This window comes from Camelus ferus, chromosome 30 (genome assembly GCF_009834535.1).
Source record: "Camelus ferus isolate YT-003-E chromosome 30, BCGSAC_Cfer_1.0, whole genome shotgun sequence".
Lineage (NCBI taxonomy): Eukaryota > Metazoa > Chordata > Mammalia > Artiodactyla > Camelidae > Camelus > Camelus ferus.
Genome location: NC_045725.1, coordinates 1,225,952 through 1,252,510, shown reverse-complemented (window position 1 = coordinate 1,252,510; position 26,559 = coordinate 1,225,952). Strand labels below are relative to the sequence as shown.

General features: G+C 50.5%; 1 protein-coding gene across 2 annotated transcripts in view; it reads right to left on the bottom strand.

Annotated features, from left to right (window-relative positions):
- Positions 1-3,285: 3,285 nt before the first annotated feature.
- Positions 3,286-26,559, bottom strand: part of PARD6G (par-6 family cell polarity regulator gamma) — a 57,718-nt gene continuing 34,444 nt past the window's right edge. The window contains exon 3 of one of the 2 annotated variants that reach the window (XM_032470684.1): positions 3,286-5,966. In XM_032470684.1, the coding sequence (XP_032326575.1) occupies positions 5,146-5,966 (821 nt within the window). In that variant the 3' untranslated portion in view covers positions 3,286-5,145. The remainder of the gene's footprint in view (positions 5,967-26,559) is intronic. The other variant, XM_032470685.1, reaches the window with a different exon arrangement.

Below are 26,559 nucleotides of genomic sequence, written 5' to 3'. Positions count from 1 at the left end.
GTGTGTCATCCAACTGTGGTGTGCTACCGGCTGGAGAAGTGATTAAATCCAGCTGACCCACAAATAGTGAGATCACAGTATTGGCCTTTCTCCCTCTGGCTTGGTTCACTCAGCACGACGCCCTCAGAGTCCATCTGTGTTGTTGCAAATGGTGGGAGTTTATTCTCTGTATGGCTTTGCTCTCTTTATAGCATTCCACTGTGTGTGTGTATTTATTTATGTAAATATATGTTAATGAAAATTATATATATATCTTGGGCCTGTGAATATGTGCTTTATATACTTGGGAGCGCCCACGTTGGGTGCATGAGTATTTACAAATGTTACACCTCTTGCGGACTGGCCCCTGCATTGTCTTCTAGTGCCCTTTTTGTCTCTTATTACAGACTGTTCTACAGAAGTCTCCTTTGCCTGATGGAAGCACAGCTGCCACAGTTTTCTTTTGGTTTCTACTTGCGAGGAGCACCTTTTCCTAACCCTTCGTTTCCAGTCTGGGTGTGCTCTTAGGTCTGACGTGTAGCCGCACAGAGGTGGGTCTTGTTTTCTGTAACCCATTCAGCTCCTCTGCCTTTTGACTGGAAAGTTTAGTCCGTTTAAATGTGGAGTGATTATCGACAGGCGTGCACTTCTCGCCTTGCTGGTTTCTGGCCGTTGGGGCTCTCCTGCTTCCTTCTCCTCTGCTTGCTCTTTCCCTTTGCGGTGTGACAACTCTCTTCAGCGGTGTCACTGGATTGCTTCCTCATTGTTTTTGTGTGTCTACTACAGGTCTTTGCTTCGCGGTGATCGCGAGGCTTACAGCTAGCAATCCGCATTGATAATGTTCTGCTTTACGCTGATGACAACTGAAGTTTGAACACATTCTAAAGCTGTGTGTTTTCACTTGTCCCCCCAACACTGTGTGTTGTTGAAGTCACATTTTATTACCTTTTATCTTCTGTATCTCTTAATATTATTGCAGTTACAGTTATTTTTACTACTTTCCTACTAGCTTTATGTGATTAACCCGCCACCTTTACTGTACATTTACTTTTATCAGTAAGAGGTATCCTTTGATGCTTTCTTCTTACTAATTTGCACACTTCTTTTCAGCTTAAAGTGTCCATTAAACATTTCTTGTTAAGGCTGGTTTAGTGGTGGTGAATGCTGTTAGCTTTCGTTTGTCCAGAAAACTCTCTCTTTCAATTCTGAATGGTAACTTGGCCAGGTAGAGCACTCTTGGTTGAAAATTCTTTTCCTTTTAGCACTTTGAATGCACTGTGATACTCCCTACTGGTCTGCAAAGTCTGCTGAGGCTACCATGGGGCTCTCGTGTACGTGACAAGCTATTTTTCTCTTGCTTTTTTTTGAAGTATAGTTGATTTATGATATTACATTAGTTTCAGGTATACAGCATAGTGAATCGGTATTTTTATAGATTATACTCCATCAAAGGTTATTGCAGAGCAGTGGCTGCAGTTCCCATCCTTGTTGCGTGTCTGTTTCATGCACGGTAGTTTCTGTATCTTAATCCCTTACCCCGCTGTGCCCCTCCCCACCCCCACCAGGCAGCCACCAGTTTGTTTCCTATATCTGCGAGTCTGTTTCTGTTTTTCTATATACATTCATTAGTTTTATTTTTTGGATTCCACACATAAATGACACCACATGGTATTTGTCTTTCTCTGTCTGATTCATTTCAACACACATAACATTCTCTAGGTCCATCCATGTTGCTGCAAATGGCAGTATTTCATTTTTTTCTTATGGCTGAGTTGTATTCCATTTTATCTGTCTATCTCTCTGTATCTATTTATCTATCTAATCTCACATCTTCTTTATCCATTTATCTCTTGGTGGACACTTAGGTTGCTTCTGTAACTTGCCTATTTTAAGTAATGCTGCAGTGAACATTGGGGTGCATGTATCTTTTCGAGTTAGTGTTTTCATTTTTTCCAGATGATACCCAGGAGTGGAATTGCTGGGTCATATGAAGCAAAACTCACGTGAAAAGGGCTCTTCCCCAGCACATTAGCTTGGGGTCAAGCGGTTTCGGGTCAAGGGATGTATTTACTTTCAAAGCTCCGTAGAGGAGGGAGTGTGGGAAATGGCACTTGTTTCCTGGGCTGGGGAGACCAATGTGGAATCATTTTGTTTGCTTTTTATTAACATAACAGTTAATGCTTGGAAATGTTGTTCAGTGATTAAATGTTCTCAATCCCTGAAAGCTCTCTTTTTATGAAGATACAGAGAAAACAAGATATGTGAGGAACTGTAAGTGGGGAAAAGAATTTGAATATTGACCTGGGATGTCTTCAGGGTAAAAAATATTTAGGAGACTGACATTAGAGGCAGAAAGGAGGAGGTGTAGTGTTGGAATAAAAGGTAATTCACACAACAGTATTTCTGAACATCAGAAAATACTTTTTGCAGGTTATCATCTGATATGAAATTAGGATCTCAATACCAGTACTTTCCAGGTATCTTTGCAACTTGCCACAAGACCCCACCCTGTCTGTGGCCACTTTGTGTAAAACTGTGAGATACTACATAACTTGTCTCCTTATCAGCTGAAGGGCTGGCTCTCGTGGGCAGTGTCACAGGCTCTGGGGCTGGCAGTGTGCGTTGTGACTAGGTCAGGGGACGGGTGTTCGCCAGGTGCGGGCACCTGCATATCTGACTCCGTCATGGAGCTAACTCAGAGCGTGCATCCAGTTTCAGTGACTGCCTGCACTCCAACTCACAGGCTGTGACAGTGACTGTCTATCCGCTTGAGTTTCCCTAACCCTAAGTCGGTAAGGTGATGTGCGGGTAAGGCTGTGGTTATCTGTGCCTGTTTCTTCCAGGAATCACTGGTGTTCGCTGCTGTCACCATGGTGTTTGTAAGTTACTGAAAGAGTGGTCCATGATGCTGCATATTATACACTGAGTAATGTCAGTGATAAAGTGTCAATGGAAATTTCACAAACCAGGCTGTATTTTGAAAAAGCTGTATAGTAAGTATTCAGAAAAGTTTTTTCAAAAGGACTGCAAAAGAAGGTTCTGGACCTAAGACATCTATCTCCTATCAAATAAGTGGTTATTTGAAATGACCTACTACCTGCTTGAGTTTGAGGCCATTTTCTCTGTAAAATGGGGACAGTACCACTTGCTTCATGGAGAGTGCGTGAGGATTAAGTGAAACATGAGAGGCACTTGGTAACTATCAGAGGGTTTCATCCTGAGGAGGAAGCTCACCCCTGCTCAGCATGGACAGTGACATTCTCCTTGTATTTAGAACAGAACTGGAAAATATTAAAAGCAAAGAAAAAGGTTTTATTCTTTGATATATAAAAACAAGAAAACTTTAATGTGTATACAACATGGTTTTTTGTTTGTTTTTTTGTTTTTTAATAAGAAGAAAATGGCAGAAATATAGACCTGGGTAGAAAAATACACTAAAGCAGCTGTTTGAAACAATTCATAACTCCTAACATTATGAATAGCACACAAATCTCAGCATAAGACTTTTTTTCCTTTAAAAATTATTCACATTTGTATAACAACTTAAAACATGGTAAGAAATATAACTTTCCTCAGTAACACACCGGTTTATTTGACAAGATCATTCAATAACCAGCAATAACTTAGTAAAAGAACATTTCCTTTGTGATAGTAACTTAGCATTAGAGTTTTGTTTCTATAATACTTGTGATAGTAAAAAAAGCACTGCGGACTCCTGAGGTGCCAGAAATGTTTGTACAGTTCATTGGAGCCCGTGATTTTGGAGGTCCTAGACCTCAAAGGGGGAGCATCTTTGGTCTTCCCTGTTCTTGGGACTGTAACAGTGATCCTGGCATACAAATGAGAAAAACAAAGGCGCAGGAGACCACAACTACTCAGTAAAAGCTATTTCTGCCCAATAAATAGTTTCAAAAAGAGAAATCACTTGCTTCCCACCTATCAGGAAAATGAAAACGTTGAGATGACTGTTTTCATTGTGTTACCAGCCTGACAGCCATGAGGTCAGGACAGTTCTGCCACTGACCAGCAGGGGGTGCAAGACCACAGGAGAAGTGGCTGCACAGTCTCCCAAAGGGCAGCCTACAGAAATACTTCTATCTGCATTTATGTGAACGCTGTTTTGGGTTAAAGTTTAGTTCTCATAGTGTAAGTTTAACAGTGTCTCCTTGACATTGGATTCAAACAGAAAATACATTGGATCAACATGAATGAACCTTTAAAATGACTACGTTTGTAAATATAGCTAGAGTATCAAAGGGACGTGACGATGAATTTAATCTGTGTCAAAAATCTTTACATTCCATGTGACTTACTATTTAAAAACAAAGATACCAGAACTTACATATCCCAATGGCTGTGAGCCTTCAAAAGCCCATGTCGGACCTGTGCTAGGCTTGGCCATCGTTTCTGGTGGGGCCATTTCAAAACTGCCCCTGGAGTCACGATGCACAGGCAAAGAAAGTCTGTGTCCCAGAGTAAATACTGGCCTTTGATCACAGATGGTCCTGGTGAGTGTTACCTTCCCCTCCAGCAGAGCTGGCTGCCTCCCCTCTTTAAATTCACCCTCAGAGGCTGGACAGGGCACCGCTGGTGGCCTCACAAAGCTGTCCGCAGGGGGAAGTCCACTGCATGAGGTTGGGGAGTTCCACACCCACTTGACTATTTGAAACAGGACTAAAATGCCGTGAAAATCTGAATTCATCTTCAACAGTCATACCTATTACAGGCTTGCGTGCATTTGCTCTTAAAAGCCAGGTTCTCCTTCCTGCCCTAAACCATCAGCAGAATCTGTGCAAGTTGGCAGGAAGCACAGTGAAATCGTGAATTTGACTACTAAAAAAAAGCAATTTTAAAGCTTCATTTAAAAAAGTATATTTTTTAAATTTAAAAAGTCAGAGGCTTTCTACCACTTTACAAATGTGCTGGCCTGCCCCCGGCCCAGTACGACTGTGCATGTGTGTGTTCTTTATATTCTGTGGAGGAATTCTATAAAAATACAGTATTTTTCCTATCCGTAAGTTGAAATAAAGAGTAGGGTTGTGGGAGAAAAGGGAGGGATAAATACAAACAAAAAGGAGAAGTGAAGTGTACAATTCTAATTTTAAAATTGGAATAAAAATTTAAAAGCATTTCCCCTTGGGAAACTGACCTGTCTGATGCCTGCCCCTACAAGGTGACCGCTGGCCCATGCTCCTCCACCCCTCCCGGGGGCAGGGCCAGGCTGTGGCGGGGGTCGGACCGGAGGGAGCTGAGCAGCCGGTGGACGCTGCCCTCCCGCCCAGGGCTGTGCAGCCCGGGCGTCAGGCCAGCGCCGTTGACCCGAGCGAGGCTGCCCAGCGTTGGCCTGGGGACCAGCCGGGGCTCCAGGACGCCCTCGAGGACCACGTCGGGCTCCTCGTCGCTCTCCATCTCGTCGGTGGGCAAGTTCTGCAGGACATGGGCCGCTGGCAGGCTGTGGCGGCTGGCTGTGCTGTCCGAGGAGCGGCCGGAACTGCCGGACACACGGCCGCAGCGCACCACGTTGTTCCGCTGGTTGGCTGGCTTGACCGTGACGATGAGGTTGTGACTGTTGGCGATCATCATGTCCGTGACCTGGTCCAGCGTCTTCCCAGCCACCTCGATCCCGTTCACCTCCAGGACCTCATCGTCCACGGCCAGCAGCCCGGTGCTCTCAGCCAGGCCGCCAGGCACCATGCGGGAGATGAAGATGCCTGGCACCTTCTCCAGCCCCTGCGGGGCCACGCGCATGCTCGTGCCGTCGCGGATGTAGAAGCCCAGTGGCTTCTGGCAGCCGTGCCGGTACAGCCTCACGCGGCGGTGCGTCTCGGGGAGGATGTCCACGTCGATGATGGAGGACACGGGGCGGAAGTCGTGCGGCAGGCCGATGTGCAGGTGCGCGCGCCGGCGAGGGCCGTCCTCCCGCAGGGCCAGTGGGCGCCGCCGCCTGGACAGAGATCCTGCCCCGAAGCTGCAGTGCTCGGCCTCTTCTGGAAGAGAGCAGAGGGGACGGTCAGAGGACAGGCTGCGGGAGCACCAGGGAAGCACACATAAAACAGCTCCCACCACCTGGAGCCTGAGGCTGGCCATCCTGGTAAATCCCCCTTTCTGCTGCTTACCCTCCCACTGCTTCTCTGACTTGCAGTGACCCCAGAGAAGTCTGAGGCATTGAGCCCACAACCAAATCATGTGCAGAACTTACTGAAACACATCTCATGCATATGCCTGAGAGCTAAACGACCAATCCATTTTGTCACAGTTCACTCTTTGGGGAAGTCTCAGCCTCCAGGATGATATGCAAACACACTGGAGTAACTTTCTGAGTTGTTCTGCTGAGCCCAGGGCAATCCTGGCATTGGCTGAGCTGGCCCAACCGTGTTCACCAGGCAACTGCTTGATGCCAAGTTGAAGCACAATCACCTCCCTAAAATCAGCTCTCTAGAACTCTCCAAACTGCGCCCCAGGCAACCAACAAAATGATTTCCAGAGTTGCCATATTGTTCATCTCCAGAGTTCAATAAAAAATTCACAAGACATACAAAGAAATGAGAATATGACCTATTCAAAGGAAAACAGTAACAGAAGCTGTCCCTGAAACAACCTGGTGGCACATTTACTTGAAAAAGACTTTAAAACAATGGCCTAAGACATGCTCAAAAAAAGTAACAACAACAACAACAACAACAAGATGTGCAGAAAGTCAAGAAAGCAATGTGTGAACAAAATAAAAATATCAATAGACAGAAAATCTAAAAGGAAGCCAAATGCTGAAAAGTACAACTGAAATTAAAAATTCACCAGGAGCATTCAAAGGCAGATCTGAGCTGGCAGAAGAAGGAGCCAGTGAACTTGAAGACAGGACAATGTCTGAGGAACAAAAAGAAAAAAATATCAAAGAAAAGTGAACAGAGCCTAGGAAACCACTGGGACGCCATTAAGCAAAGCAATACACATGAAGCGACAGTCTCAGAAGGAGAAGAGGAGGGACTGTTCGAATAAATGATGCCGGAAAACTTCCCAGATTTGATGAAACGTACAAATGTAAACATCAGGGCTCATCAGACTCTATGTGAGATGAACCCAAAAAGACCCAAACCAGAACACAGTATAATCAGACTTGATAAAGACATGATGTGATCTCATATTCTCCAGGGCAGAAGCAGTAATTTGCAAGGAGGCTGGGTCAGACCCACCTGCTGATCTTGGAGAGGCTCCTGGAGCTCCCCTGTGGACACAGACACCAGTGGCAGCTATCTTGGGGAAACCCATTGTACCACATGGGCAGTGATGCTAGCAGGTACCATTGTGGAATCCTCCCTCTGCTTTATTAGCCTTGGAATCCAGCCCTGCCCCAGCCCAATAGCTTGTAGGCACTGGTACTGGGAGGCCTCAGGACAAGCAACTAGCTGGGTGGGGACACAGCCCACAAACCAGCAGGTAGGCTGTCTTAAGACTCCTTGAGCCCACAGCCACCCCTGCAGAGGGCCCTGTCCACCAGAGGGCCCAGGCCTGGCAGCATACACCAGTACACTGGCACTAGACCTGGGACCCCAGGACCCTAGGCAGAGACCCTAGGACCCAGCTCCACCTACCAGTGGGTAGGTACCAGACTGGAACCACTGCAGCCAGCAGTCTGCCATGGTAAGATGCAGCCCACCCACTAGCAGAGCAACACCAACTCTGGGACACCTAGGGACTCCTTGGTCAGGAAATGCGTCTTAGAATCACCTCTGGTCTGAGAACCCACTGGCCTCAGCTTTACAGGACCAGCTGACCAGCCGCAAACGAAGGCAGCCTGATGGACACAGACTTGCCCCCCACTCACAGCCACACTTTCTCCCAGGCACCGCACTCCTGAAAGACACGCAGGAAGCAGGTCCAGCAGGCGAGGTCAGGCCGGCGGGGCCACCGCGAGGCCAGCCTCACGTGACCTGAGGCTGCTACCAAGACACAGGCTGGAGTGGTTCGGTGAGGCCAGAGGCCCCTGGCTGTTCTCTGGGAAGACACCTGACTGTGTTCACCAGGTGGTGAGGGACCATGTGGTTCCTGATGAAAAGGCTTCGCACGTTTGTGTTTTAATTGGCAGACGGCAGACTGCTTCTCTCTTTGCAGTTGTTGTGTCGGGAACGAGATGACAGAAATAAGAACTGTTTATGGTAGCAGCACAGTCTGCTCACGCTATACCAGACAACACCAGGAAGGCGCACACCTGCATGTCCCCCACCTCTGCCTGTGCAGAGCTCTCCAGGGCCTGGGGCGCGGCGGGTTGGGGGTGGTCTTGCCTTGTCAGGAGCACTCGTCAGACTGAGAGTGAGGGTCCCAGACCAGTGTGCTGGAGAGAGGGTCCTGTTCTGCTCTGCTGAGCCATGTTCTGAAGCACCTCTGGGCACTGGGTTAGGGGCTGATCCTCAGCTGGGAGGAGGGAGACTTGTGCCAGGAAATGTGGGAAGCACTGCCTGCTGGGGTTGCTGAGGAGAGGCAGACTGGTCTCAGAGGGGAGGGCTGGTGGGCCATGAGGACAGTTTCAGCAGGAGAAAGGGTGGGGCTGGGGCCGAGCAGGGGGGATGGGAAGAAGCAAGGAGCCAGGGCAGCTCCTCTGGTTCTGGCCTCTCTGCTCCCAGAGGCTGCAAGCCCCCTGGGGATCCTATTTTACACAAATCTTGGGACAGGCACTTGGAAGTCCAACTTGGAAAATAGACAAAGTTATATAAAAGTAACTTAAAATTTTTTAAATTTGAAATTTTCAGATTTGGAAAGTGTAGAATCATGAGGGTATCCATGGTTATTCCCCATGTTATAAATATGTTAACTTGTGGGTGGACAGTATCCCCTTTCAAGTGCATTGCTTTTTGGTAATTCACTAGAAATTTGATATTAAATTGAACATTTAATTAAAAAATTCATTAAAAACTTTGTAAATTGAGAAAACTATTAAAAATGCTTAGAAAAACAATCTCAGGGTTCGTAAAGATTAGCAACCCCCCCTTGCCAAAACCCCAAGCCCTCTAATCATGAAGGATAGGAAAAAAATGCCTTAAAATATAAAAGGCTGCAAATCATCACATGGGACACGCACCAGGCCCATGCTACCTTAGTGAGGGCAAACGTTTTATTGTGGATGTCAGCAAACTGATTCTAAAGTTCATACAGAAAAACAACAGGACCCAGAACAGCCAATGAAACATCAAAGGAAAAGAACACAGTTGGAAGCCTGACACTGCCCGGCTTCCACACTCACCACGAGGTAAGACAGTGTGGTGCTGGTGAAAGGACAGAGAAATGGATCAACAGGACAGAGAGCCCAGCAACAGACCCACACAAACCCAGTCAACTGGCCTTTGACAAGGAGCAAAGGTACTTCGGTGGTGGAAGCACAGTCCTGTCAACGAGCGGTGCTGGGACAGCTGGACACATCTGCATGCAGAAAGTGAACCCAGTCACAGACCCCGCACCCCTCACAAGAACTAGCTCAAGACGAGCCACAGACCTGAATGTAAACGCAAAACTGTAAAACTCCCAGATAACAGGGGTGAAAGTCTAGGTTAGTGACAAGTTTTAATCACAGCTCCAAAAGCGTAATCCATGAAAGGAAAAGGACATAAACGGGACTTTATTAGAATGGAAACTTCTGTGAAAGACACGGTTAAGAGGACAACAACAACAAAAGAGACGGGCCACAGACTGGGGGAAGTATTTGCAGAGCACATGTTTGATAAAGGTCTTGTATCTAAAATACACAAAGAACTCTTAAAACTCAACACGAAAATAAAACAATTAAAAATGGGCAAAAGGTGTGAACAGACACTTCACCAAAGAAGATACGCACATGACTAAATAAGCACATAGAGAGACTCCACATCGTGTCATCAGGGAAATGCGAACTAAAGCAGCAATGAGACACCACCGCACACCTACAAGAACACCCCAAATCCAGAGCACTGACAACACCAACTGCTGGTGAGGACATGGAGCCGCAGGAACGCCCATCCCTGCTCGGGGGAATGCCGAATGCTGCAGCCACTTTGGAAGACAGCTTGGGGGTCTCATAACAGCAAACACATTCCCACCATGTGGTCCAGCGATCGCACTCCTTGGCATTTACCCAAAAGAGCTGGGAACTTATGTCCACACAAAATCCTGCAGGCAGATCTTACCCCTGCTTTATTTGTAATTGCCAAAACTTGGAAGGGACCAAGATGTCCTTCAGCAGGTGAGTGGACCAACTGTGGTGCATCCAGACAACGGAGAATCACTCAGCACGAAAACAAGAAGAGCTCTCAAGATGTGAAAAGAATGGAGGCAGTTAGTCTACTGCTAAGTGAAAGAAACCAGTCTGCAAAGGCTGTGTGCTGTGTGATTCCAGCTACACGGCATTCTGGAAAGGCAATAAAAAGATCAGTGGTCGCTCGGGATGGAGTTGGGGGTGTGGCACGGAGAGCAACAGAGCACAGAGGATTTTTAGGGCAGGAATATACTCTGTATGATATCATATGATGGACACGTGTCATTATGCATTTGGTAAAACCCACAGAACACCCACAATACCAAGAGTGAACCCTGATGTAAACTATGGGCTTTAATTAACAGCAGTGTCTAAACACTGGCCCGTCAGGTTTAACAAATGTGCCGAGTTCGTTTGTTAGCAGTTAGGGGAAAGAGGGTATATGGGAATACTTTGTACTTTCTGCTCAATTTTTCTATAAACCTAAAACTGCTCTGAAAAATAAAGTCTGTTAAGTTTTAAAAATGCCTTAAAGCACAAAGGTTAGAAATCCTTAGGTGGTCTGCACACAAAACAAACGACTTAGCATGACTGACCATTTTCTTTAAAAGTCAGGAGGGTATCAGTGGTTGAAAAACTGTAGAACCGGCTAGAACTGTCTGCCTGTGGCCCTCGCAGGCCCAACTTGAGGGTCAGTCCTGGTGGGCCGGCCCGGCGAGCTACCCCGGACACAGACCCCAGCGCTGGGGCTCTCAGCCTGGCAGGCCCAGGGTGGTCCTGTGAGGAGACCCTGGGCTGAGGGGACCTCGGTTTGCCCCAGAGGCTGGTCACTCACTCACTACCACCTGCCCACTCTGTGCCCACAGACCCTTGGCCACAACTGTGACCACAGGACAGACAAAACCTCCACATCACAGAGCCCACGGCCCAACCTTGGGGTCAGAAGGACCTGCGGCCAACAGCAATTTCCAGCGAATGTGCCAGGAAGAAAACGGGGATGGTCTGGAGTTCTGTCAGGGGCAGAGGGGCTATGATGTGGTGGAACAGGCCTGCAGCCCAAGCAGCGCCAAGAAACTGAAAACCACTTTTCTGTCTCCTTAAACGGGTGCAAGTTAAAGGTCTGTTTTCCTTTTAAAATAGCACACACAAGGTAGGTGGAGGGGCCACCAGGAGAGATGGAGACTGCAGGATCCAGCTGTCACTAGTCACCCTCTTACTCTCTCTTCTCCCGCAGAGAATTCACACCTGACCTTGCCCACCCTTCGCTGCTTCCGCACTTTGAAGGCTGCTCGCTGACACACCTGACCTGAGGAGGGCCCAGGGATGAAGCCCAGGACAAAGGGTGTCCTGGATGGGTCAGGAGGCCTTCTGCTCTGAAACCCTGACAAGCCTATTCCTGCCTGCGTGCGGAGGTTGGGGGTTATGTGGTGCCTGAACCTGGTCTCCTCCAGGGAAAGGGGAAGACACAGGCTCACAGGACGCCTGGCCTGCTGCACTCCCTGTGCCGGCCTAGCCTGGCCACCCCCTGCCTCCCATGAGGCCCCGAGAAGCTGCGTCTGGGAACTGGGAACATCACAGAAGGAAGAACAGGAAAGGGATTCTGGCAGGAGGTGGGAGGAGGCAGGAGAACACACCCCTCAGTCCCAGTGACGCACACGCACCACTCAGCATGGGAAGCTCACACAGGACGGCTTTAATCAGCCATCGGCCCGGCTGTGTGAAAGCACCTCTTCCTGTCTCAGCTTGTCCCAGGCTGGCTGAGACCAAGCGGCTCCCCTTCCCATAATTAAACAAACATGCAGACACATACAAAAAACATTCTGGAGCTGCACCACTGGGTCAAAACACAAGTCAGAACAGATTTTATTCTTAAAGACACTAGAAATGCCAACATTTTAAAAGTCTGCCACATATGTTGAAGAACAAAAAGTGCCAGATATTAAATAGAATCCAAAAGTCCTGCAGTCTTTTCTCTCCCTGTAAACTTTGTCCTGACGCCTGAAGACCTGTCCTTGTTCCACTGTCCTGGCCCCTACATAAGCTCACTCCCGGGGGCTGCCCTCCAGGTGTCCAGCTCTCTCCTCTCCCAGCTCATCTGGTTTGCCTTGCTGAAGGCCCTCGGACCCGAGGCCACTCCCACCAGCCTTCCTCAAAGCCAGGTTAGAATTTCCCCATCTTTCCCAAGAGGGCAGCCCCCCGTTTGCTGAACCCTCTCGAGGAAGGGTGTCTGGGTGGGATGGCTCCACAGGGCACCCTGGGGCCACGCATCTTGGGAACCGGCTGTGTGGTGCCAGATGTCGGTCCTGGCTTTGTGGTTGCTTTTTATCAGGGCTGGTTCCAGATTCAAAGGAGGCTTAAAGATCATTTTAAAGAAATGACTGAAAATGAATGTGGAATCAGGCGCAGGGCAGTGAGCCTTTAGGACCTTCTGACAGTAAACGGCTCCAGTGATCACAGAAACCTGTAGCTGGGGATCCGAAAACCCCAGGGCTGGGCCCATCGCCCGTTAGTCGTGTCAGTCTGTCTTTTCCCGCCGCTGGCGGCCCCAGCTCACTCAGGCATCAGGGACTGGGGTGGGGCTGGGCTGGGCTCAGGCCAGTCGCGTCTCCTCCTGGACCCCATCACTGAGGGCAAAGTGCATTCCAGTCCTTCCTGGGAGGGAGGCTGGGCTGTGTCTTCAGGGCGTGACCCCCCCACCCCATAGACACAGACAGAGGTCTCTGTCCTGCATGCCCGCCTCTGCTGCAGATCCACAGCAGCATCTTTGGAGGGTTCAGCATGGACGCTCGGCACATGTCAAAGTGTATCTGAGTTACCCTGGCAGGGAAGCCCTGGTTGTCCGGGGTCACTGAGGCCCACCTGGGGGACAAGGGGAGGCAGGGCCATGCTGAGGACAGCACAGACGGCACCAGCCACAGCGACCCCGCAGACTGGTGGCAGGAGGCTTGGAAGGTGGGCACCCGAGGCAGGGCCTGAGTGTCACACTAGGTCCCTGGGGTGGGGCCTCCTCAGTGGCTGAGAGCTGCCACGTCCCAGGGTGGGAGAGTCCCCGGGTCCCTGTTTTTAATTAGCACAGAGGTATCTTCTATGCTTATTTTCTGTTCCTAGTCACTGTTTTTTTCATTTTTTAATTTTTTGCCTCCTTCCTCAACCACAGAGCTGCCAGCTGCCCACCTGCCCACCTGCCTCCCCACTGGCTTCATCAGGACAGGCTCTGCTCCTGTACCTCACCCAGAGGCTGGTTCTCGGTGACAAAGCTGCAGACGGTGATCAGCAGGGCCAGTGGCCTTTGACCAGCTTCCCAGCATCTCTGCTCCACACCAGGGTCGGGTTGGGGGGGGGCAGCAGCCGCAGGGCAGCTCTAGCCCCTCTCCCCAAAGCTGGGCTGAGTGACAAAGTTTCCTTATAATCACATCTGTGGATCCAGCCTCTTTAGTAAAAATCTTCAGTTCTTTATTATTGGCAGTACTAACTCATTTGTAACCCATCTTGAAGTGGACGAGAACCCCGGGTCCTGTATCTGCCAAGTAAGTGACTGGTCCAGAAGGGTACTGTGAGGTACTCAGGTAAGGAACAGCCCTCTGCAGGTAGGCTGAGACACACCTGCCTGCTAGGTGTGCACAGAGAGCCAAAGGAACCTGAAAACAGACAGGGACACAGATATCCATCAGGTGCTCATAAGCTGGGAGGAAGGGGGCAGCTCTGGCTTGTCACAGACGGAGAGGAGGCAGGACCACACAATCAGGGACTCACTGGGGAGAAAACCTCACCAGTGAGCTTGCCAGTCCTCCAGCCCTCCTTCCCTCTTGCTTTAAAATACATTCTTTCAAAATAAACTCTTCAGAGCCAAACAGGTGCTTAACAACAAGCTTTCCTTTGACAAAAAACACAGCAAAGTACAGTCGTTCCTCAGTATCCAAGGGGCGCTGGCTCCAGGGCCCCTGTGGACACTCAAATCCATGATACTCGAGCCCCTTGTATGAAACAACCCAGCGCAGTCAGCCCTCTGTGTCCGCGGATGTGGAAGCCGTGGGTACGCACGGTTGACTGTACTAGTTCCCCCTCGGCAGTGTTTTCTGTAACTTTTAAACAACGTTGTGTTTCTGCTAATACAGGAAGAAAAGAAGCCTAGGCATGGAATTCTTAGCTAACTCACGAGCCTGTTTATGGAACGCCACTCCCCCCCACCCCCCAAATCCAGGGCAAGGAGTGTGTGTCGCTGGTCCTGACACACAAGGAGACATAAGGAAAAGGAGCAGAAGAGAATTTAAATTCTCATTGGAAGCATTTACGAAACATCTTGTTTTGATTCTGGTTCTCTACTTACCCTTTTATTAAAAAAGTTAGCCCAAATCATACATATTCATTATAGAAAAAATGGAAGCAAAAAACAATAAAACCCCCCAAACTTCACTGTAACTTCACTGCTAGGTCAGCAGTGTCACCACTGCAGTGTTCTTCTTCCCACTGGAATTGTCTCAGGAAAGACGCAGGCTGTGCCCACCTGCTCCCTGCAAACCCCTAGCTGGTCAGCCCCAGGCCACACTCTTCCCTTCAGACAGGTGAGTGTGGACACAGCTAGAGGACATTCCACACACCACCCACCCAAGAAAATCTCTAACACAGAGGAGCTTCCAGGCCCCATCCCAGCCCCAGCCCACAGGAAGGCGGTCAGCAGGGAGCAGGTCCATGAAACAGGCACCGCCCAGCTGCTTACTTCACCAGACCACGTTTGTTCCCTGTGCATTTGGTGTAAAAAAGGTTTATTTTAGAAAATTGAGATAAAATTCTTGTAACAAAAAATTCACCATTTAAAAATATATGTTTTTATTATATTCCCATTGCTGTGGAAACATCACCGCTACCTAATTCCAGAACATTCTGCCACCCCAAAAAGAAACACCGCACTTTGAAATGCCCTCCTTCCTCCAGCCCTGAGCAAATACTAACGCACCTTCTGTCTCTACAGATTTGCCAGTTCTGGACACTTCACATAAGTGGAATCGTACAGTATGTGGCCTTCCGTGCCTGCCTTTTTTCACTGAACATAGTTTCAAGTTCATCTATGCTGTAGCATTTACCAGTGTGTCATCTCTTTCTATGGCTGAATAACATTCCATTGTATGGATGGACCACATTTTTTAAAATCCGCGCATCCTCAATGGACACTTGAGTTGTTTCCAGTTTGTGGCTATTGTGAATAATGCCGCTATGAACGTTTTTGTGTGGACATATATGTTCATTTCACTTGGGTAGATACCTAGGTGTGAAACTGCCGGGTAATTCTACATTTAACTTTGAGGAAATGCCGAAGTGTCTTTCACAGTGGCTTCACTATTTTATGTTCCTATCAGCAATGCCTGAAGGTTCCAGTTTCTCCACATTTGTTTTCATCTGTCTTTCATTTTTTCATGTGGTTATTGGCCATCTGCATATCTTCTTTAGAGAAATGTCTACTCAGATCCTTTGCCCATTTTAACTGGTCTTTCTATTGTTGGTGAGAGTGTTCTTTGTAGTCTAGATACAAGTCCCTTATAAGATACATGACTTGAAAATACTCTTCTATTCCATGACTTCTCACTTCATTTTCTTGATAGTGTCCCTTGACACACAAAAGCTTTGTTTCAATGAAGTCCAATTTATCTATTTTTTCTTTTGTGGCTTGTGCTTTTGGTATTATATTTAGGAAACCATTGCCTAACCCAAAGTCACATCCCTGTGCATTTCTAAGTAAAGCAGCAAACAAAAGTAGCTCTGGCCCTGGTTTTAAAAACCAGAAACATAAGTCACACCCTGTGTGTGGGATCTGGTCTTAGGAGCCCTTTCCTGTTCGCCCTGGAGAAGAGGTCCAGCACAAAATAACAGGCGTTAATAGAAGCCGTCTGGAACCAGCATGCTGTGAACAAGGACTACTCAGCCATGCAAAGTAGAAAGCTCTAAGTTAAGAAGTTAAGTACCGAGTTCAGCTCCCAGTTCCTCAACTTCACATGAGGGTGACGCACGCCAGGAGATATGCTGCTGGAAAAGTCTACCATGGAGAAGACAAGACTCAGACCAACATTCGTTTTATCCTGTTAAAAGTTTCCTTAAACAACAGACTTTCTTGAAAGCACCTCAAAGTAAAAATAAAGTCAACTCTGAAACACCTTTCTCTGTCAAAAGGAAGCCATGCCCAAGTCCTGGGAGGTGTTTGGACTGCTTCCTGAAGGGTTTGCTGAGATGCTTTCAAAGCCCAGGGTGAAGAAAGCTGGGCCACACCCAAAATTCTCCACTGAGGTTCTGGGTCCAGGTTGCTGGCAGGACCACTGAGGCCAGTGACAAGTGAAGCTTTACTGCTTCTGGATGTGGGAGAACATGGCCTATGGTCCAGCACAGTTAGCCCGGGGCGAACTGTTTGCCACTTCTGAGCCAGTCTCAACCTCTCCCAGGGTTCCAGAGCAAGAAGGCAAAGATGCCTGCAGAGAGGAAGCCCAAACCATCCTCTCCAAACCTCAGGCGGCCCACCGGGGCCCATCCTCCCCAGGTCCACAGACAACAGCAGACACAGTGGTCTGGGAGCCACTCTAGATGACTTTCCTGAGTCCCAGAGAGGCCAGGTCAGCTGAGAACCCCACTTCTTAGAGGCTGAGCTGGGTTGGAGCTTCTCACCCCTTCTTCCTTGTTCCCCTGGCCCCTGAGGCCCAGGGACCCTCCCTTTGACAGACGGGGAAACTGAAGCTGGTGGCAGGAGGGAGTGTGTGCCCCTGTGCAGACGCAAAGGCAGCGCTGTGAAACCTCACCATCTTCTGCTCATTCATCCATTTAAACAACATGCAGAGAAAGTGCTCAGCGCATGCTGGAGCAGAACAGTAAGTGGATTGGATCACATGGATTAAATACACAAAACAGGAAGAAAATGCCCTAGTAATCCTGCCCTTCCCTAATAACAGTCCAGTGCACACTTTTCCAGACTGTTTAGCACAACGAAGACATATGCGTTAGGGGGCTTCTCCAGAGAAATGGGTCTCATAGGGTATAAACAGACAACCCCGGAGGAAGCTGATGATGGGACCTGGCTCTGGTGGTTACGGAGGCCAGAAGCCCCATGATCTGCTGCCGAGGCTGGAGGCCCCGGAGCTGCGGTGTCCGCGGGCAGGGAAAGGCAGGTGCTCCAGCTCCGGGAGAAAGGACTGCCCTTCTCTCGCCTCTGGCTCCACTTGGGCCCTCGGCCAACTTGAGCCCTGCTGCGAGGTGAGCATGCTGCTTCACTCAGAGCACGATTTAAACGCCCAGACTCTTCTGGAAACCCTTCATGGACGCACCCAGAAATAACGTTTCATCAGCTCTTTGGGCCTCCCTTACCCATGAAGCTGACACATAAAACTAACCACCACAATTCCAAAGCCAGATAATACATAAAACACTTTAAAAAATATTCAATAAGCAAACAAACAAACAGACAAACACATTTTAAAAAGCCTGCAGTGCTGACAAGAGGACGCCTCTCTCCCTTCCTCGGCCCCAGTCCCTCCTCACACACGTGGGGCCACGTCCACTGCAAAACAGCCTTAAGGTTTCATGCCCTTCTGCTTGGGAAGGAGTGAACGCACAACGGACCTGGGCAGACAGTTAATAAGGAACAGGCTGAGTCATGGGAGAGGCAGGGCCAACCACCTAACTCCTGCATTTTTGCAGAAGCCATGAAGGGGGGCCGATCACAAAGGGCCAATTGGAACTTGCCATTCCAGCCTCAAGCCCACGTGGGAGGACTTCTTGCCAAACCTCCCGGCCTGGTGCCCACAGCCAGGCCCATGGGGAGGGCCTGGGAGGACTGCAGACGTATCTTTAACTAGAGGGGAACATTTTCACTTGTAATCCGGGAGCTGAAATCACTCAGGTGTGTCTCGATGAAGCTGCCTCAGACACACGGCGGGGCTGTGGCAGGATGAAGTCATCCCCCTGCAAGCAGGCTTGCACGCCCCGAACCACAGCAACAGGTCTCCCGCCCCCTCGGCCGGCGAGAACATTTCTTTCCTCGTCAGGATGGTGTCCTGCCCTCAGCAGGTCACGGACCCCCAACACCACTCAGAAGGGCTGACAGGGTGGGAGCCCCCAAAGAATGCCCTGCTTCCCCCTCCCCATGTCCCCTTGCAGGGCCTGCTCTGGAGTCTCCTGCCTCTCGGCCCACTTTGATTCAGCCTTAGGTGCTGCACCAACTGTGGCACCCTGGGCAGCCACTCCACCCCAAGGCCACTTTTTCTCACTGGGGAAGTGAACACAGTGACAAACACCAATGCTGTGTGTTACCTGAGTGTTCAGTGGCTACTGGTGGTCACTGCCACCATGTGCAGCACTCAACGCCCAGACACTGTCCTGTGAGAGCAAACAGGCTGGGTTCCACAAACTCCCAGATGAGCCAAAGCTGCTGGCATTTTGGTTAGGAGCGCAACTGACAGGTGTTCCCGTGGTCTGAGGACAAAGGAAGCTGCCCTGTGGCTCTGAGAGGCAGCAGGTGCAGGGCCCCATCTCAGGGCCTCTGAGAAGGCATGACAAGGTGACAGCAAGGGGTGTGTGCCTGACTGGCGGAGCTGTCCTCTCCCAAGCGGGGGGCAGAGAGGAGGGTTAAGGGCCCCACACGTAAGTGACGTGAGGCCTGGCCTGGTGGCCCTCGCTCTGCTTGAAGGTGCAGTCCCGGCAGCCCTGCTGACCCGAGCTCCTGTGGGGCAGCTCCCAGCAGGGCCAATGGTGCAGTGCTCAGCTGGACTCTCACCCGCACAGGCTCCTGGCAGCCCTGTGAGTGGGGGACGGTCTGCGCCCTGGTGGCTCTGGCACTGCTGGGCGCCTGCAGAAACACGGATGACAGGCCGTCCCCAGACTGGCCTGGCCAGCCTCTGGGTGGCCTGGACTCGGCGCCCTTATCTTCCTCAAGCCCCTTCGTGATGTTAACCTGCAGCAGAGCTGGAACCACCCCCATGGCCGGGCACACAGCTGCCCCCAGAAGTTTTCAGAAGAACCATCTCATATTAAACGTACCTGTCTTTGTCCCACCACAGTGATGGGGTGCTCAGTGTGACGTGGACTCTCATCTCTGCAAGCGGCAGGCCTGGGCCAGCTCCTGTCTCTCACACTCTCCACATGCCTGAGACCCCAGGAGACAGCCTTTCCTGGGGAGGCCAGACCCTCGGCCTGTGAGCACAGCCTCTTCCCTCATTACAGCACAGCAAATGACACCCCATGCAGGGAACAGCCTTGATGTACCCCAGAGGTTCCTGGCCCCCAGGGGACATGTGGCGATGGAGGAGACATTTGTGGTTGGGGGTGCTACTGGCAATTTGTGGGTGAGGGCCAGGGGTGCCAAAAATACCCCACAATGCATAGGATGAGCAAAGAGTTACCTGGCCTGAGTGTCAGTAGTGCTGAGGGTGAGAACACCTGCCATGCACTGTCTCCAGCAGGTGGAAGGTGGCCTCTGCAGAGCCAGGTTGCCAAGGCCTGACTGAAACGTACTCAGTAACTGCTACGTAAGAACGTGGGTCACACGAGAGAGCCAGCCTGGGCTGGTGGGAGGGGAAGGCATGTCCCAGAGGTTCTATCTGTGTTCAGGGAGCTCAAAGGACCAGCCCTGGCCCTGACATCAGGGCCTGCAGTGCAGACCCAGCACATCACAGGTCAGACCCGGGGAGGCAGCCTCTGGGCTCTGTGCTGGCCCCTCGTTTCCTGGTCCTGAGGCCTCCATGCCCCGCGCTGGCCACGTGCTACACACGCCTGAGGTGGACAGCAGGCTCGGGGTGCATATATGCGTCACACACACCTGGGCACTAGGAACTGGCTGAAATACCACTGTGTGCATGCGTCCAGGAAGCCCGCAGGCCCCTGGTGACATGCGGGCTCAGAGAAGAAATGGGTGCCCGCCCTTCTCCCCAGAGCACAGGTGGGTGCCCCCTCCCCACACTCCCTGAGGTGTGGTCCTTGCCGCCTCCACTCACGGCTCCCTGCTGTCAGGACCGCAGATGGAGAAAGGGCCAGAGGGCGACCAGGCTGCTGGTGTGGGGCGGGAGCAGGCGCAGAATCCATATGACGGAGGAGACGGTGTGGACCAGCAGACAGCCCCGCCATCCATGGACCTGGGACCCAGGTGGGGTGGGGGAGGCAAACCTGGATGCTGTCTGTGGATGACAAGCTGGCACAGCTGAGTGACCAATATGTCACTGTCCTGTGCCCATGCTGCACCCCATCCTCCTGGGGAACCAAGCAGGGGCGGCGTTTGGGACACCCATGAGCTGGACCATCCTCTGAGGACCCACTCCCAGATGTGCTGTGTTCAGACTGGGGATGTGGAGACTCCTGGAGGAGGTACCCTCCCACCTCTGGGCCTTCAGGGAGCTGAGACAGGGGCACCGGCCTGTGGAGGGGAGGGAAGCAGCCCGGGTCTGCTGAGCAGGCTGGTCCACGGAGCTGTCCCAGTGAGCTGGACGTGCGCATCAGACCGGCCCAGCCTAACAGCACTTGCATGTTACCAGGCCCTGGGATCACACACAGGCTGTGATGGGAGGCCCTCTGTGTCTGCACTGTGACAGTCACCTTTGACCTTGAGCCTCTGCGTCCCTCCCCCAAAATACCTGGGCTGCCTTAGCCACCTCTGCTGAGGGCCTCAGGGAAGGGGCAGCCCCTCGCAGCCCTGGCTCCCCCCATCCCTAAGGTCTCCACCAGAGCAGACACTCACCCGACAGGTAAGGGTGAGGGGCCAAGGAATAGGTTCTGTGTCCCATTCTAGACTCTGGAACTGCATTTAGAGAACCATTAGCTCTTCTACTGATAATAAACACATTTATCTGTCTTTGTTAATGGCTGAGGAATCAATCTTCCATGTATTGTCACCTCAACTTTGAACTTATTTCCAATAATACTGGAAAATACTAAACACTAAAACTTTATTCACACTTCAAGGTAATGTTTTTGGCCAATGTGTTCTGAGAACAAACTACATAAGGATAGCTTCCACAGGAAAAAAGGCACTAATCCACCACTTTTTCCAATTTTCTAGAAATCACCTGGGACATTCTGACGTCTGCTCCACATCAGACAGGGCACGGTCTCAGTGCTGCCAAAGCTTGGCTGAGCTCTTTAATAAGAGGTTACAAATAGTGTTTGGGCAGGAGACCTTTTAACCCCATGCCACAGCTCTACTTTGTAGTTCTGGGTGTAGGACTGAAGTCCCTCCTGCAGCTCCCTCTGCCCCGAGCAGCCGGGCCTCCAGTCTGTGCGGGGGTGGTCACAGGGGCCCACCCCTGGAGGAGGCGGGCGGCGCTTGGGGGCTGCACCTCAGCCCACCCTCGGGAGCCCCGTCTGAAGGACCACCTGCAGGGAAGCAGGTAGGAACCGGAGCTGGCCCCAGACGGACGGCGGCGAGACAGAGTGAATGCGCCCGGGGAAAGCCGCAGGCAGGCAGAGCGGAGGAGCATGCTGCTCTTCCTACCGGTTCTTCTGAAAACAGAAACTAAAATACCCAGAAGACAGAAGATGCCAGTATCCTCCTTCCTCTGCAGTCAGACAACTCTCACTGGTCCTATGGGCGCACAGCAGTCACAGGGGCAGGGCGGGGTGAACACGGGGAACTCAGCTCAGAGCTGAGCAAGCCCCAGGCACCAGGGCAGCGCATCTGCATAGGAACCTTGTGTCTGCCTCTGCAGGCATTCCTGGGCTTGAGACCTGCAAGTTCCAGAGACCACCAAGATTGGAATTTAGCAAAACCAGGTATGATGACCTTTATACATCAAAACCAGCCTTAACGTCCTTTTATACAACTTTTAAATAAAAAAGAATGTAAAAAACAACAAAATAAGTGCTCTAAATAGAGCTGTGGTATGAAGCTTCAATTCCTTAACTCAGGAAATCAACTCAGATGTCCTAGTCTGAGCTGACAGCACATGGCACTTAAGGAAACCACAAGAACAGACACAGACTGAACATGGAATTCCAATGACACGTGCACCGCGAATGCTGACGCTGCTAAAAGTGCTGTAACTCTTGTTTCCATGGACTTTCTTTTTATAAATGTGTTAGTGGTCAAGCAGCTCTATTCCCTTTGGTTCTTTTTATGAACAAGATGAAATTAAGAACCCAACACCAGATGCATTTGCCTCTGATATAAAAAAGAAACACTAGGCTTTCTGATGAAGAACATTCACAAGAAATCTACCACAAACCTCATACTCAGGCTGACAGGCTGGGTGCTTCCTTCCAAGATCAGGGCTTGCTCTTCTGCCCAGCCCTGCACTGGAGTGTCTGGCCAGGACAACTAGGCAAGAAGAAGAGAGAAGAGGCATCCATCCAGGGGGAGAAGAAATGCACCCACCTGCAGAAGAGGGGTTGCTGGGTCGCCTGGTCACACTGTTAACCTTCAGAGGGACGGCCGAACGGAACACACACGTCCACACAGACACTTGCACACGGAAGCTCTCAGCAGCCAAAGGTGGGAGCAACCCAAGAGTCTGTTCACTGAGGAATGGGTAAAAAAATGTGGTCCATCCACGCAATGGAATATTAGTCAGCCATAAAGAAGAATAAAGTTCTGACATAGGACACAACATGGATGGATCTTGAGAACATGATGCCAAATGGAAGAAGTCAGACAGCAGGGGCCACATATGACATGATTCCATTCATGTGAAATGTCCAGACTGGCAAATCTGGAGAGACAGGAAGCAGATTAGTGGTTGTCAGGGGCTGCGGAAAACCTACTTACTGGGTTCAGGGTTTCTTTTGGGGGTGATGAAAATGTTCTAAAATTGATTGTGGTGATGGTTGCACAATTCTGTGCACATCTTAAAAAACACTGAGTTGCACACTTTAAATGTGTGAATTATATGATATGTGAGTTATATCTCAATAACGTTTTTATTAAAACAAATAAATAAGATGGTTCCTTCCAGCTTCGGGAGAAAGAAGAAATGCTAGGTCCCACAGATCTCCTGGGCCGGTGTGCTCTCCTGGCTGCTGGGCCCTCGGAATGCCTTCTAGGAGCAAGAGACCTGCGAGAGATCTAGAGTTTTCCTGCTTCTAACCTACTCCCCTTCCCTCAGTTAGAATAAAGTCAACGCTGATGCGTTACAGACTGAACGTTTGCCTTCACCGCGCTATCTGGTGCACACTGTGCTTCACCCCGAGCAGCTCCCGGACGAGGCTCCGTAAGTCACAGCTGAACCACTTCGTGATGCTTTCATGAACATGGCAGACATTCATTTTTGTTGAGGGCTCTTTTCCTCCTGACGGTTTTGGATTGCTTCTCTTTTCGTTACAAAGCTTTCCGTCCTTCCGGACTCCGTGCAAGTCACTAAGGAGGCAACAGTGAGGACCATAGGCTTTGCAGAAAGAAGGAGCAGCAATTTGAGGGGTGATCCTAAATGTCTGCCTCCATCGTCAGTCCCCGGGAACAAAGGTGAGTGAGAGGGACGTGCTCATCACTGCAGCTTCAGCGACGCTTCACACAAAGAGGACTCGCTGCTCAGAAGCTCTCTGCAATTTGCCAAAATTATTTCATCAACTCTAATAGCTCCTTTATCAGATAAGCAACTGGTAAGACAAATTTTCCTTATTTTGTAGAAGACACAGATTCAAGAGGTGACACAGTCCAGAGCCACCATTGGAAAACAGGGGACTAGGGCCTCCTTCACTCCGAATTCCCACTGCAGCGAAGTTCTGCCCCCTTGGGCAGCCAGAGAGACTGTGACCACTCCTCGCGCCCATGGAAAGCAGCTTTCATGTGGCCTTGCTCCCCCGGCCCCTGCCAACCACCTCAGTAAAGTCCTTTGGGACGGCCGAGTGAGCTCTCATTCCCGCTGTCCTGGTGGGAAGACAGAGGGAGAACCAGGCTTGCTCCCCGGCTACTTCCTCACGTTGTCTGCGCTGGAGGTGGCCTGGTAAGGGCATGGTGGGGCTCAGGATCTGACATGAGACAGCGTGTGTGTCTAAATGAGGCCATCTCGTCCTACAGGTCCTGCTTCAGACTCAGGAGACTCTTCTTTCTGGTGCATTATCAGAAAATCTTGTCGTCTGCGGTGGCCCACTTCAGCTGTGTGGCCTGGGCATTTTCCAGAGACTTACCTTGATTAATGAAAGTCTGTTAAATGCTGGTCTGCTTCCCCAAGGTGAGTAATGAGTTCCCTTCAGCATATAGGTGGAAAGGTACAGCGTCTCTACTTACAAATCCATTTTGAATGGCCAATTACATCATCAGAAAGAGATTTAAGGTTTAATGTGTCAGGAAGAAGTGATTTTAAAACTAATTTTAATAGAAGTAAATTAACTCTCACTGACTTTCCTAGCTAGCTAAACTTGGAGCCAAAGTTACCTAAATGCCAGGAGGCAAAATTATTGCAGGCAAATAACCAAAGACCCTTGGACACAATGGAACATGCACACGCATGCACACGCCAACCCTTGGCTGCTGCTCCCAGTCGTATCTGTGCTCAGAAGCATTTCATTGAATAGCTGCTACTCCCTCCTCTGCTTCAAAGTAACAGAGAAAATTTTATCCTCAACCCCTAAAATCTGCTTCATGCCCAATGTCTTCTAATTTTTCTAATCTCAAGAAATGGAGGAAGAATCCAATGGGAGTTACTCTAAGGCCTTGAAGCACAATTAGGCTTCTTCCCAAGGTACGGCTGCCTGGATGACCAGCTCAGGACACAGGAATGTCCCAGGCTCCAACCTGGCTCTGCCTCTGGAAGGGGCCAGCAGCACCGGGTCCTGCTCAGTGGGCTCCTTCCTGGAGAGCATCTGCCATGGGGCTGGGCGTAACTGTCCTTCAGTCGTGCCCCAGCGTGTAAGGGACTTGTGTTCCACGGGACGGACACCGGAGGTGGGCGGTGTGAGAACCACGCACTCCTTGGCCTAATGACCAGCTTCTCAAGGGGAACCCCTGTGCAGCAACACACCCAGGGAGTACTGGGCAGTGGCTGGTCAGGTGCTACAGGGGTCAAGGGAACAGCGCGCCCAGACCTTCGCTCTAGATGCTCAAACGTCAGGACCACGCCCACCGCGCCACCTCCCTCATCCTGCCCCACAGCTTGCATCACACCTCTAGCCAGGGGCCAGGAGAATGTTAATCAGCTAATGCTCACAACATGCCCCAGGCACTGTTCTGAAGATTCCAAATATTTAATCCTCCCAAACCAAGGCTTAACAGAGGTGGAAACTGAGGCACAAGAGAGCTGAAGAAACTTTCCCAAGGCGATGTAGCTGGTGGGGTAATCACTATCACGTCCGAGGACCATGACTAACTCAGGAAACAGAGAATGCAGGCGGTTCTAAGGGAGGCAGATTGAAAAAACTCAAAGTTCTGGGAGCCGATCTCAGACAAGAAGCTTAACTCAGCACCGGAAGTGAGATGGCTTGGACTCAAAGCCTCTCACTCTGCAGGACCTCCACCCTTCCTGAGTCTGCACCACAGTGTAATGAAGCCACAGATCTGGACTCAGTAACTACTGAGAAGGGGGTAGGAGCAGGCCATCATGTGGGCCCATCTCATCGCTGGGCATCCAAGGAGTGGGGCTTGTGTCTCTCCCAGGTACAACACCTTCCAGTGCTCCAGGACCCAGAGGCACAGATGCCAGTGGTTTCGAGGGTCCGAGCAGCCCCTCCCACCACCCTCAACTCCACCAACTCCAACCGAGGCTACCGTGCTGGCCCACAGTCCAGACACAACAGGACATCCCCGACAGTAACAAAAGACCCCTGGTCTCGTCTCACCAGCCCCACCGCACTGTGCTGGCAGCCACAGCTGGCTCAGTGCCTCCCCCACCAAGTCCTTCCCAGCCCCTCTGCCTCGTGGAAGCCCAAGGAAGAGCTCTCTCCATTTCCCACCCTCTCACACTTCATCTTTTTCATGATGTAGGAGAAAGGATTTGGGGTAAAGCACATGAACCCCCCCAATTTCCAATGAGAACATGGGACACAGCCTTCACAGGGCCTCTCGGGAGCCTGTCTCAGAAGGACTGCCTCCTGGCCATTGGCTCAGTCCTGGTTTTGCCAGGGGTAGAATGGAGGTCGGGCATTTCTGAAACGCCAGCTTGTCTGACACGTGGTCAGATCTGGTGGGTCTGCCTGCAGTGCACAGTGGGCTTCTGAATACAAAGCAACTTCAGTTGCTGAGCAGAGGGTGTGGGAAAAGCAGCCTCCATCCCATCAGAGAGAAAGAGGGGCACTCACTGGCTTTCCTTCTGCTGAGATGCCACTTAAAGCCTCACGGGCCACCATCACCTCCAGGAGGAGTGAGGCCATCCACGTGTCCCCCTCCCAGCCTGGCTCTGCTGCCCAGGGCTGTGATTCAGCCTCTGTTTACGGGACACTGCAGTGGTTACCAAAGGGGACAACTGTAATTG